This window comes from Parasteatoda tepidariorum, chromosome 3 (assembly GCF_982258835.1).
Source record: "Parasteatoda tepidariorum strain Cologne lab strain chromosome 3, Ptep-v5.0, whole genome shotgun sequence".
Taxonomy (NCBI): Eukaryota; Metazoa; Arthropoda; class Arachnida; order Araneae; family Theridiidae; genus Parasteatoda; species Parasteatoda tepidariorum.
In genome coordinates, this window is record NC_141757.1 from 85,679,753 (window position 1) to 85,693,152 (window position 13,400).

The 13,400-nt window shown below is 25.7% G+C and overlaps 1 protein-coding gene across 1 annotated transcript; it reads right to left on the reverse strand.

Annotated features, from left to right (window-relative positions):
* Window positions 1–236: 236 nt before the first annotated feature.
* On the reverse strand, window positions 237–13,355 carry LOC107453458 (DNA polymerase beta). Its single transcript, XM_043046719.3, has 13 exons — window positions 13,190–13,355; window positions 12,432–12,556; window positions 12,188–12,262; window positions 12,044–12,102; window positions 11,001–11,050; window positions 10,177–10,228; window positions 10,044–10,098; window positions 7,341–7,413; window positions 5,002–5,072; window positions 4,465–4,551; window positions 3,950–3,999; window positions 2,462–2,601; window positions 237–1,371 (listed from the first exon to the last, which is right to left on the reverse strand). The coding sequence occupies exons 1-13, from the start codon at window positions 13,254–13,256 to the stop codon at window positions 1,277–1,279; spliced, it is 999 nt and encodes a 332-aa protein (XP_042902653.2). The 5' UTR covers window positions 13,257–13,355; the 3' UTR covers window positions 237–1,276.
* Between the last annotated feature and the right edge of the window lie 45 nt (window positions 13,356–13,400).

Sequence of the window (13,400 nt, forward strand, 5' to 3'; positions counted from 1 at the left end):
AACAAAGTACAGATTCATACACTTTAATAATATGTTGTAAATTAAGCAAAATTCAAAAATTGTTTTAGCATTTTTCTTAGATAATTTCTCTAAATTTCTTATTTAAAAATAGAGAAAAAACTAACATATTTCATTTGCTTTTTTTCAAAACCTGTCATGGAATCTTTTACAACTTCCAGTTTTATTAAAATATAAATTGAATTGTACTTTGAAAGAAAATTCCTATGAAACAAATGTTTTTAAATTAGGTATTCTTTTATCTGAAGTTTTCTACAATTTAAAAATTCATGTTGAATCACTTATTTAAAATACTATCTCTCAAACTTCTACAAATTTTTGTTACATAATATAAAATCTAAAACTTGTGGTTTAAAAGAAATAGAAGTACAACTAGTTTTTAAAGTTTTGATTATATATATATATATATGTTAAAGGTTCATGAAATGTCCAAGAAGCTTTGTTATTTGGAGGAGTAAAAAAAGTATAAACTGGAAATATAAGTTACCCCTTTTTACACAAAAAATGTCATGTACAAAAAAGCTTTCAAAGATTAAAAATTTAATAATTCTAATGTTTGCTTGAAAAAATGGAAGTTATGAAAAGGTAAGTTTAACCAAACAAAGTTGTTTAAGATTATCTTTATCTAAATCATATATGATGTTAAAATAGAATTAAATGCATTGCAAATCTCTAGAGCATTTTTAATGTAATGGTTATAAAATTTAAGGTTTAAAGCAACATGGGGAAATTAGCATCAGTTTTATGGTCTCAAAATTTATTTTGAAAAACATAACATAACAGAATTATCAAGCTCTCGCTTATTATAACAAATAAGTAATTCCTTATTACAAACACATTTTTGTAATACATAAAGTTATAGTAAAGAAATGTCATGCTAGAGTAAATAAATGCATAATTCTTAAAGATGATAGCATTTTTGTTCACAATAAAATAAAGGAATATCAAGTCTCAACTTTTTACAACACAATGGTGGACAACCCCTTAAACAAAATGCATTTTTATAAAACACAATAAGTTATAGTAAATAGATTTCATGCTTCAGCTTACAGTAAATAAATAGATAATTCCTTAAAGTAAAAATATTTTTTTTAACATAATGTATTATAGAAAAGAATAATCTCTTATCACTATAAAATATATATTTTCATTAAAATATGAACTGAAAATAGAGTAAATTAAAAATAAAAAAATCATGGCGTAATGCAATAAGAAAATTGTTCTTTTATTAAAACTTTTTTCTCTTTTTATTATAATTCTAAATGTTTCTTTCATGTGGTTCTTTATAAGGGTAGTCAATGTATTCAAATATTTCTTTTTCTGAAGACACAGGTAGAGATTCTCCTGGATTACCTTGGAAAAAAATTAAGAGATGCCTTTAATTTAAAAAAAATAATATTTAAACAGTTTAGAACTTATTATAACAGGAATATAATAGCTGGAATAAAAAATTTTATTGTATCAAGACCAAAACAAGAATTTTAAACCATTATACTTAACACAATAAATGCACCCTATAACACAATAAATGCACCCTATAATACAGCAAATGCACCATAACACAATAATGCACCATATAGCACAGTATAAATGCAATACAGCAACTTGTTCCGGAGGAGAGTTCATAATTTTAATTTATTAAAGATAATTTAAATTTGTATTCTCCATAGTGTTAAGTAAGATGTTTTGACTTTCTAATTGTGAGATTTTTATAATAATTTCAATTCAGTTTCAATTGAGTGGAAGCAAAATTATCTTGAAGCACCATTAATTTGCACATTTAGGATTCTCAACAAATTTGAACATATTTAAAACACTACAGAAAATATAATTTTAAAAAAGTACTGAAAATTAAAATAATTACTCCTGAAAGAAATTTATGATTAGAAAGAAAGAATTTCATTTTTAATATATAACTTAATTAAAGATATCAATAATGTGTTCTGTAGCTTCATTTTGTTTTTGCAATGACTTTAAATACCAAAATACACTTACAAAAAATACTAGGGGATATTATACAGAATTGTCAATCTAAGAGTTCCAAACTAACAAATGCAGTTAAAACACTACTATTTATGTAACAAAATATATTTACGTAACAATATATACTATCAAGATCATCGATCTAAAGTATTCATGAGTTACAAAATATTGGGAATAAAAGAGTTATATTGAAAATTATTTTACTAACTCACATATTTACTGACATAAGTAATAAATTCAACTTTAAAGACATAAATTAATCTCACATTAAAAACTAGAAACTTCCTTTCTATCTAGTGAATTTCTATGATTTTATTGTTTTAAATCTTTTTAAAGATTCCAATTATGGTATAATTATAGTTTTATATAATAAATACATATATATAATAAATTAGAATTCATTTTCAAAAATAAAATCACACAACATATTTAAAATTATACTAAGAAGTATGAAAAATACCTCTGCTCCCGATTGGTCGAATGCAATATTCATTTAATGTAAATCCTTTTTCAATTGCATGACTTCTCATTTGTTGGTTGAATAGATTGCTTCCCGTAAAATAGAGTGTAGCACAAAAATATTGATCATTAGGAAAAATTCTGAAAATTGCAAACATATTTGTAGTTTACAACAAAAATATTAAAATATACCACACAACAATCTCCATGGTCATTAATTATTAATACAATGACGATTTTATTTTTAAATGCACCCACTCTAGAATTTTAGGAACAAGTCGGAAAGTGAGATGGTAAAGAGAAAAAAACTGGTAGTAAAACCATTTATAGCTAGCTTTTGGGAGGAGTAAAATAAGCTCTAACTATTCTAAAATATTAACTATTCTTCACAATTTACTTTTTCTAGGGTCTAATATACATGTTGTAACTTAAAAAAAATCTTGGTAGTTAGTAATATTTAATTCTTCTCTCAAAAATTAGCTAGAATGAAATGATTTTCTGACCAGTTTTTGCTCTTATCCATCATGTCTTGGGATTATTTGTCCTGTATAAGGATTTAAGTCATGATTCCCAGCTTTTTACCCAAAATAAAAGTTACAGATGAGCCTGCTGTGCTACTGCGTCAAACACAATTAAGCATTTAAATTTCAGGCAATTAGGCACTTTAAAATAAAGACGAAAAAACATTATATTTTTGAGCAAAAATGGCTATTCAATTATAGATTAGTTGCTTAATACAAAAAAAAAAATTTAGTATCAATATTTAGGAAAATGACAATATGATTCCTTAAATATCTGTAAATGTGATCTCTTATTAAGAAAAATCAATCACTAAATATAATCTAATATCAGAAATCTCCTATCAACCAGAGGCAAACTTTAAAAGGAATAAAATTTTTATCTGTGTAACATCATATAAACATGGGTATTTATAATATCAAGAAATTTGAATACTGCAGCAAAAAAAATATATAACACAAAGATGCAAAAAAATTAAACAAACAAATAGAAAACACTTTATACATGCACATAGCTGCCACCTTGTATAAACATTAAGAAAGATTAATTTTCAAAAGATCAAGTAGCAAAGATAAAACTACTTTGCAAACACTTTAAAACTCAACTACCTAACAAATAGATCTTTACCTACATAAGCATGAATATTTGATTTGCCCTCGTGAGGAAAGCAATTTTTGTTGAAATTCTAAAAATTGAGTTTTATACTTAAACACACGATTGTTGCTACCACTAAGAAATATTTTCCTCAAAGATCATACAAGTTGACAGCTTTACAAATAAACTAAAAGCTGCTGCACAAAATGTACAAGACAGTAACTCATTTTTACCCACTGGCTGTTTTTCTAGGGGGATTATTTGTCCCTTATCGACTGTTTAGCTATCAAATAAAATGGGGTAGCTAGTTTTGCTTTGGAGAGGAGAATTCAACTTGAAATAAGGCAAGAGGCTTAAAAACTGAAATATTAATTACCTTATGTCTATTCTTCGAAATGGATAGTCGTCTTGCAGGCAACAAACACCCTATAAGTAATAGGTTATTAAAAATAAACTTCCATTTTAGATATATTTTTTGCAGCTGAAATACTTCTGGATAATCATAGAATAATATACAAATTTGTTATTTTAAAGTCATCAAAATATGCTATATTTTAAAAATACAAATATATGTTCCAACATAAATTTTATCATACTATTATTATATTCATTAAAATATCAAAAGAATTAATATTTGCTAATTATTTATACAAATTTGATCTTTTAAAAAAAAGAAAGTATAATATACGTCAACTATTCTTGATTTGTTCCTAATCATTTTATAAATTACTAGAAAAAAATTTGAGTGAAAAGCAATAAATATATTTACGTAGAAACTACATCCATTTTTAATAAAATTATGAAAGTTTTAAGGAAGTAAAAATTGCAATTATAAGCCACAAAATTATATAGCAGCAGAATTTTTATAATAAGTAATCAAAATATGTATACCATAAACTTTGCATCACCCAAAGATAATGTTTCTTTAACAAATTGAGCCTTCTCCATTTTTTCAATGATTTCCTTTAAAAGTTTAGGCTGAAATTTAGAGACAAAATGTACTTTATCAGCATGTTTTTAATATTTGCCAAAATGGAACATAGTGAAAATTATGTCTCATCACTTAACTAAATATAGATCTTCATTCTATTAAGTAGATCTCAATGTATATACTAAGACTAAAAGATAGAAAAACAACTGTAGAATATTTTGTAAGGAATTTACAATAAAAATCAAATAAATGCAAGTTACTGAATTCATATTTACAAAAAATATGAACTTCTTTTAAAAAATGAACAAACATAAATATGGTCCAACTTAAATATAAAATTAGTCCAAGAGCTAACAAACAATTCACAATATATATAATTTTAAACTTGATTTTATTATTAGCTTGAAGATGTCAAATACATTTATCTTACCAGTATCAATAAATAAAAACATCAATGAAACACTTTTATGCAATAATTTTAATAATAATAAACTAACTTTTTTAGGATCAGTAGATGAGTAGCTAGGGTGAGTAACAAGAACATCTATATCCCCACTTTCTTTTAAGCCTAAAATTGGATAAATAATTAGATATTAAGTATAACTGCAATAAAGTTAACAAATACTATAATTTCCCACATAATCATATCATAGAAAATTTTAAATAGATATTTAAAACAATATCGTTATCTAATCTCTTATAAATTTAAATTATTATTGTCGGTCAATAATGTTTTCTTAATTCTTTGTATACTACAAGTGGATAACAATCAGGCAGATACAGTTTTGAGGCAAGTCCATATTTTTTTTTCAATTAAAATTTCTTATACTCATAATAAAATTAAAAAATTTTTAATTCATTACTTATCTAATACTTTTTATACAATTGCAAGTCATTACTTGATATTTTATATTGACCTACATTGAACTTGTTTTCCCATATCTATTGTTCACAATAAATGGTCCCATGAAAAATGGTCAATCAAGGCTATACTATATTATGAAAAATGGGGGAAGAAAAATTTCACAGTGGTAATTGTGACACAAATTGAAAAACTCTAAAAACTTTATGTGCAAAAAATCGCTATCAAGATATCAATTTATGTATGTTTCCCATTTAACATAATTTTTTTAAATTAACATTTACAATTAAATTACCAACTAAAGAAGAATATTACATTTTTCACAGCAAATAATTCAAGAAAAAACTTACTTTCTTACAAAAATCGTGAAAAAAAAAACTGGATATTAAAAAATTATGAATATGAATCATGATATTGAATTTAAAAATCGCATGCCTATGAATCGCAGTATTGGAATTCAAAAACGCGGTACAACAAATTGCGATATTAAACTTTTAAATCGCTTCTTTATGAATCATGATGCATAAGTTTTTTGATCACATAAACACGAATGCATAGTTTTTAAATTCGAAAATCGATGCTTGATAATTCAACCATAAGAATACGAATCACAACATTGGGTTTTAAAAATGCGTGAATATGAATTGTGACACTGAATTTTTAATTCGTGTGAATAGGAATGGCAATACTGGGTTTTGAAAATGCGAAGTACAAATCGCGATATTGGACTCTTAAATCATGTGAATAGGAATCGCGATGTAAGATTTTTAAAATGCACGTCCATGAATCGCAACAGATGTCCTTTAAAACAGGAAAATATGAAAATCGATGTTTGATTTAAAATCTTGTAAATAAGAATCGCGATCTTAGCAGATTTCTGCACAGTTCCAAATATCCCAGAAAATCTGGAAAGCCAAAAGAATCAAATTGGCGGAGGAATCACATGTATGTAAGCCACTTGTTAACAGGATATAGCAAAAGTTTAAAAATTTTGTCGGATTATAAGTTTTTGATTTGAGGAAGTCTGCAAACCAATGGTCTTAAGATATACGGAATTCTGCGATGTTCGAGGAAAAATCACATGCCCTGTTTCTAGTTTTCAGACCTGGAAGAATGATACGAAACCCGGGATTCGGGGGTACACCGGAAATACAATCACCCTTGTTTATAGCCAAAGGTTAAAAACCATCAAAAGACTGATATCCCTTTTTTTTTAAAATAAGTTTTACTTTTTTTGAGAAATCAGATAGTTTTAAAAGCATTTTAATTTAAAGATATATTTTATGCAAAGAATTTATAACACATCTATTTCTTTTTGTAAAAAATAAAATTTCAGATATATGTCAGTTATTCATTCAAATACAAGCAAAAAATTACTTGCACTTGCATAAATCAGATTACATAGAAATACAACTAACTCTCACTATGTCTCGTATACATAAAAAATTGTTGAGAAGATGCAAAAAAACAAGTTATTACATGCTCCTCGGGAATATAATTCCATAGAAGGGAAAAAAATCATGCCAGTAGATTTATGTTGTCAACAAAACTTTATAAGAAAAATTCTTTTTATTAATAGCTGAAAGAGAAAATTAGAAGAATTCTCAGTATCAATTTACATCATTGTTTTTCCTTGATGCAGCTTTTGATCAGTCCTAATTAAAAGTCGACTAACTCTTCTTGTTTTGAAATATTTGATTTGTTTATCAATAAATAGATTTATAAATGTGAACCTTAAGAGATGGGTAAAAAAAGTAGAGAATTTATATTTTAAATAGAGACCCACTTTCAGTAAAAAGGAACCCAGAAATATGGTCCTAAACTTGGGTCCTTAAGAAACCATAGTTTCCTAAGTCTGACGGAATTGCTCTATAATTATCAAACAACTTACTTTAGTTAGTTCGTTAGTACAGATTTTTTTTTTCATACAAGTTCAATGAAAACGTTTATTTCAATTAAATGAAAGGAGATTACCTCTCCGATAGCTCCCACATATGGTAACAAGATAGTCTTTATCAGCTTGTTTGCAAAGTTCTATGATTTTTTTCTATAATCAGAAAAGAATCAATTGACATTTTAATAAGATTTTAAACTACACATTTATTTTCAGTACAGTGAGCCAAATGAAAAAAAGACATCACTCCTAATAACCTTTGATCAATTGATCAGATTTTTATGCACTAAGATTCAATTTTTAACTGTTTTGTGTAACCATATTCCATGATAGCTATAAATTAGGTTACAAAATGTACAAATGAACATACTTTTTTTTTGCTGATGGATTCAGATTTTTGATTCTTACATTATAAGAACAGTCACAATAGGAAAAAAAAAACGGTTTAAGAGTGGTAAAATATTTGAAATCCTAGACGTAAATTTTTATATGTTTCATTACATCTCTAGAACTATTTTTGCATACAATTATAAAACTCATTCAAAGAAAATTCCAAGCAAAAATATAATAAAATTTTTTTTAACAATGATACAATAAAATCAGGTTACAGATACTCTCACAAAACGAAGATTTCTCATTGCGGACATTCTAAATTTAAGAGAGAAAAAAAAACTAATTTTCTTTAAATTCCATATATATATATATATATATATATATATATATATATATATATATATATATATATATATACACACACCATTTTTTAAAGCATGTAAATTTTTTGACTCATCCATAACTAAAAATATTGTTAAGCTATTTCACTAATAAGAATCAATCATTCTCCTGTCACCTTTATCTTTGAAGAGAGAAAATGATACTGCTGACATGAAATATTTTGGACAGCATTGTCTTTTGATTTTTTCATCTAGACTACACAGGTTTTAAGACCCCACAAGTTGGAATGAAGCATTGAATACTCTCGATATCCTTTCCCCATAGAAAATACTTTTCTTGTAATCAATTTGACCCCTGTATTTCACAGGGCTGGGTATAAAAAAGAAGAAGAACAAAAAAATTTTTATGCGTGTGTTCATATAACTCAAACATTTATTCAGACTCTTGAACATATGATATAAATGCAACAACTCCATAGTTCCTGGTGCCTTACAGGTAAGTAATGTCACATTCTTTTTTGGTCTATACTTCATAGGAGCTTTACCTTTAAGGAGTTATTGCAACTTTCTTATCAAGCAATGAGGAGGTGCTAGAAGCAAACCTATTGATTGGAACTGACTAGGGAAGTGGCATATGATTAAAAATAAACTTGTATCACATCTTTCTTTTCAACTGGATTAATACAAAACAAAGACATGTATATATAAAAAATTTCTTTGTCAATTCATTTTGTACTAAGTAAATATCAATGTAAATTGTTATTTAATTATTTCTAAATCATTGAAATTATTCTAAAAACAATTTATGTACTATTCTAAAAACAAACTATATTTGTTATTAGTCTACGCTTTTGTAAATGCACAAGTCTTGTAAACAGATCATTTTTCGGTCCCAAGAGTGCCTACGAAAGCAAGGTTTCACAATAGAAAAAGCTTTAAATTGTCCAGTAGAAAATTTTTTGCTAATCTAATTTTAAATCAAATCTAATTTTTTGGAATTAAAATTCAAAAAAAAAAATTATGAAATTAGTTCATTATTTTCCAAGAATATTTAACTAACTTTAAATATTAAACTTTTTTGACAGCTTTATTGCTTAGGAACTATTTAAGCGATTGATTAGGAACTATTTAACTGATTTCATTCAAAGTTTTAATTTTGTCATTCTAAATTGATAAGTTTTAGATTTAGAGTATGCAGAAAGAATTTTTTAAGTTAACAATTCAAAATGTTTATGTACACAAATAAATTGAATAACGAACATTTAGTTAAATTGCTGCAGAGAGGCATAGTAACACAATGTAAAATTAACATTCATGGGATTAAACTTTCTGTCGTATTCCTCTCCCCTGTTTTAGGGTGAAAAACTCAAATCCATAAAAGAAAACAAAAGTAATGAATCAAAGAAAAAACGTTTTCGTGTTTCAATTCATAGGCAACATAAACTAATTAGAATATTTGAAGTCTAAACTCAAAACCATTAAGATTAAATCTTAGTATAGTCGAAGTCGTTTATAACGAGCTCGGATTTAACGAGGGAAACGAGAGTACAATATTTTTCTGTCTGGCAATCTTTTTTCTCATCTTTCTAGTCTTTCTGTCTTATCTTTTTTTCAAAATGATATGAAATGTGAGAGTTAAAAGTAAGCTGACAAACTATTTTAAATATGTAGATTAATGAAAAAAATAAATGTTTTGGTAAGAATCTTTTCCTTTATTTTTCTTTCCGTTTATATTTCCTTTCCTTTAAGACTGTAGCGCAACTAGAAATTTTTTGCTGGTTTGGGGGGAGGGGTTAGTTGTCACTAAATTAAGATAAATATTTAATTAAATTAATTAATGTAATTAAAGTAAGTAAGTATTAATTAAATTTTAAGTCAACTCAATCATTTGACTTCCCAAGCCTCCCCCCCCCCCCTCTTCTGGTTGCACGTCTGCCTTAAGGACCCGTTTATTACGAGCACTCGGATTTAACGAGTACATGTTACGGTCCCTTTGTGCTCGTTATAAACGATTTCGACTGTACATGAAAATCTGATCAAAAGATCATAAGTTATTCAGAATGACATTATTTTTTTTAGCCCACTATACATGAAATATAAATAACATACTTCTAAAACTTCCATTTCTTCACGAGGAATTTTTTTCTCAAAATCTTCAAAATATCTAAGATAAAAAAAACACAAATATAAAAACATAGAAAATAATTAACATTAAAACTTACAAAAACAATTTAAAACTCACTTTAAGCCAATTTTCTGGTGATGATTAAGTTTTTCTGTGTTTTTCTTTAAATCTAGAAAGTTATAATTTTTTTAATAAAAAAGACTGAGTTAAATGTGATGCGAAAATTAGAGCTTTAAAGAATTGAATTAAAAAACAAATATAGATTTAATGATAAAAAAGATGAAAAGTAATCAATCTTAAAAACGATTTTTCGTCATCAAGGTAAAGATTAATCTGCTTACTTGAAATAGGAAAATTTTAATATTCAGTACTTAATCTTTAGTCCTTTTTTAATATAAAATTACAATTATACAATTTTTACTCACAATATACATTTTGTACTTATATAATATTTTTTTGTAGAGAATAAATATTTTATTCATAAAAAAAAAAATTTTACTGAAGAAAATTTATAAAGTGCCAAAAAGAAATTATGAAATTTTTAGGAAATGAAACCTAATAATTCAAAGTTTCAGAGAAAGGACCAAATTAGTAAAATAATCTACCTAGCTACTATTTGTTTGAAGCTAAGAAAACAAATCATTTATTTCCTGAATGGTATAATGTTGCTAGAATTGTATCAAAAATCTTTGATTTTAACAAATAAGTTTTACCATTGTGTATTGTTTATGATTTTTGCGAGAGTTGAATCAAAACTCTCTGATTTTAACAATATGTTTTACCATTGTGTATTGTTTATGATTTGAAATATTGGTGAAGGCATTAGCAGAAAATATTTTCCATTAATAAGAGGCAAAATTCCGAACGCTTTTTACTATTTGTTAATTACAATAACAAACAAAACAATTTTCAAACACTGATTCCAAGAATAAATATTTTACCTTCAATACTCATTATTCCTTCTTTAACTAATTTCTGTGCTGCAGCAGGTCTAAAAAAAGGTTAATATTTTATGTATATATTTATTCATAGAAGCAAAATAATTATTGAAACTCATGCATTTGCAAATCATAAACCCATTAGCAACAATGTCTTAAATGAAAAAGCATTAATTACAAAGCTAGCTAAATTTTATCTTTACATGAAATTGCTAAAAGAATTTGCAATAGTGAAAAGGGCAATTTTTGTTGAATGACCTTTTCTTTGCAAAATCACAATTTGAAACACATTTGGCAAAATATACAATTGTCCAAACTTACTAAATATCAAAGAAAATTCCCTAATTCAAAAAACAATTTCAAAAGGTCACAATGACCTCACCTGACCTCCCATTCTAGCACCCCTAAAAAAAGCAAAAGAAATAAACAAAAAGATTTGAATTTTTGATACATAGAAATCATTGATTTCTTTAGTTTTATAAATTATTTTCTCTATCTAATTCTCTAAATATAATCTCGTAATCTACAGTTAAAAATTATAGTTTTGGCATTAAATATCAAATAAAGACAAATGTAATAGTTTTTAGAACTTTATATAGCGAAACGGAACAGGGAGCTAGACATATTTTTATAAAGTTTTAGCATTAAAAGAAATTAAAATATTTCTTTTTTTAAAAAAAAAATGAAAATTAATTAAAAAGAATTTACAGTCTTTAAAAGATAACAAGACATATTTATCACTCTTTACTAAATATAGATAATAATAAACAAAATATCAAAAGTTTTAGCATTAAAAAAATTAAATCAGATTACAGATTGTTCAGGTTAAGCCAAAAAAAAAAAAAAAAAAAAAAAAAAAAAAAAAAAACAAGGGATAAGGCATTTTGAAACATTTTCATCTATATTTCACTGAACAACAAACAACAAATTTAAAAGAACATTTTTATAAAGATTATTACAAAAAATTTTAAAGTGTATATAATTATAAATGAAAAATACAGTAAAAAATTACATTTTTAATTGAGTGCATAAAAATAACTGCTTACCCAATACCAGAAATTTTCATCAGTAAGGTTATAGCTTGACTAGTATCATCCTTCCTGATCTATTACATGCAGATTAAAAAAAATATTAATTTAATAATACTATTATAATAAAATTTAGTTGAATAGTAAATATACTTTAACAACCTCTTCTAATTTTCGAAGCTTCCCACTGGAGATAAATTCATCTATTTTATCAGCAATTTTTTCCCCAACTCCTTTCTAAATAAAATGAATTATAATAGTTTACAATAATATAAAAATCAAAAGTAAGTAATAATGTGAAACAAGTAAATATGATAGTTTCAAATATATACTGTAAGTTATAATATGTAAATATTGGAAGGAAAAAAAAATTTAAAAATTACAAGAAAATTTATTAGGTTCTTACCAACTCTCTAGCTTCTTTGCCACTCTTAATTCTAACTGGATGCTTTGAAAGAGAACTAGCTGCTGTACGATAAGCATTATACTTATGAATATTTCTGTTGACATTTCTTTCATAATCAGCAAGCTCTGAAATTAAAGTTTAGTAACTTTAATTTGTAATATTAAAGCACAAATAGTAACAGCTGAAAATAATTGTATAAGAATAGTTAAAAAATTAGAAAACAAGTTTTGACAAATAGTTCATTGTTTAAAAAAAGAAGGAAAAAAAAAAAGAAAAGGAAATTCGATATTTCGAAAAGTAATTCATTTCAATAGGTGGTTATGGCAATCGGCAAATCTAACTGATTCCCTTGAATGTTCCAAATAGAATGAGGGAAGTTTTTAATTCTCTCTCTTCTTAATGCCCTAATCCAAAGTTCAACAACAATAATTGATAATATTCTATGAAAAATTGTTACAGAAGAAAATAATTTCATAAGCATTGTTAAATAATAAAGAAACTAGGTATTTTGTTAAGTAATTCATTTCAATAACTTGTTATGACAAATATAGCTAATTCACTCTGAAAGTTTTACATACAATATGACGGTAGTTTCCAATTCTTTGTCTTTATTTAATGTCCCAATTCCGCACCAGTTAGTTGCATATTTTTTCTAAAATAGCGTAGCAAATTAAATAGTTAAATCAAGAACAAGCTTCACTACGTATGTAAAACATTAAAACATAAATCTCGAATTTAGGTAATTTATGACTATATACCTAGAAGAAAATCGCAAAAATCACTATTTGGCCCTTGGCTATCAGTAGCTTTCCTTTTACTTGTCATGATCTTTTGAAAATTCTACACAATTTTAAAATTTAATAGAGTAACCATTCAATTTTAAAAACACGAAAGTTTGTAAACAAATCAGACGATCCTGTTGCCAGACAATTCTTACTAACTTATAGCATTTTGCAAACTATAATAAAT

Coding starts and splice junctions, on each gene's coding strand:
- LOC107453458 (XM_043046719.3), bottom strand. CDS start 13,256: ATGACAAGTAAAAGGAAAGCTACTGATAGCCAAGGGCCAAATAGTGAT. Junction 7,414..10,043: donor AAGAAATGGAAGTTTTAGAA/GTATGTTATTTA, acceptor TTCTGATTATAG/AAAAAAATCATAGAACTTTG. Junction 2,602..3,949: donor TTTCGAAGAATAGACATAAG/GTAATTAATATT, acceptor TGCAATTTTCAG/AATTTTTCCTAATGATCAAT.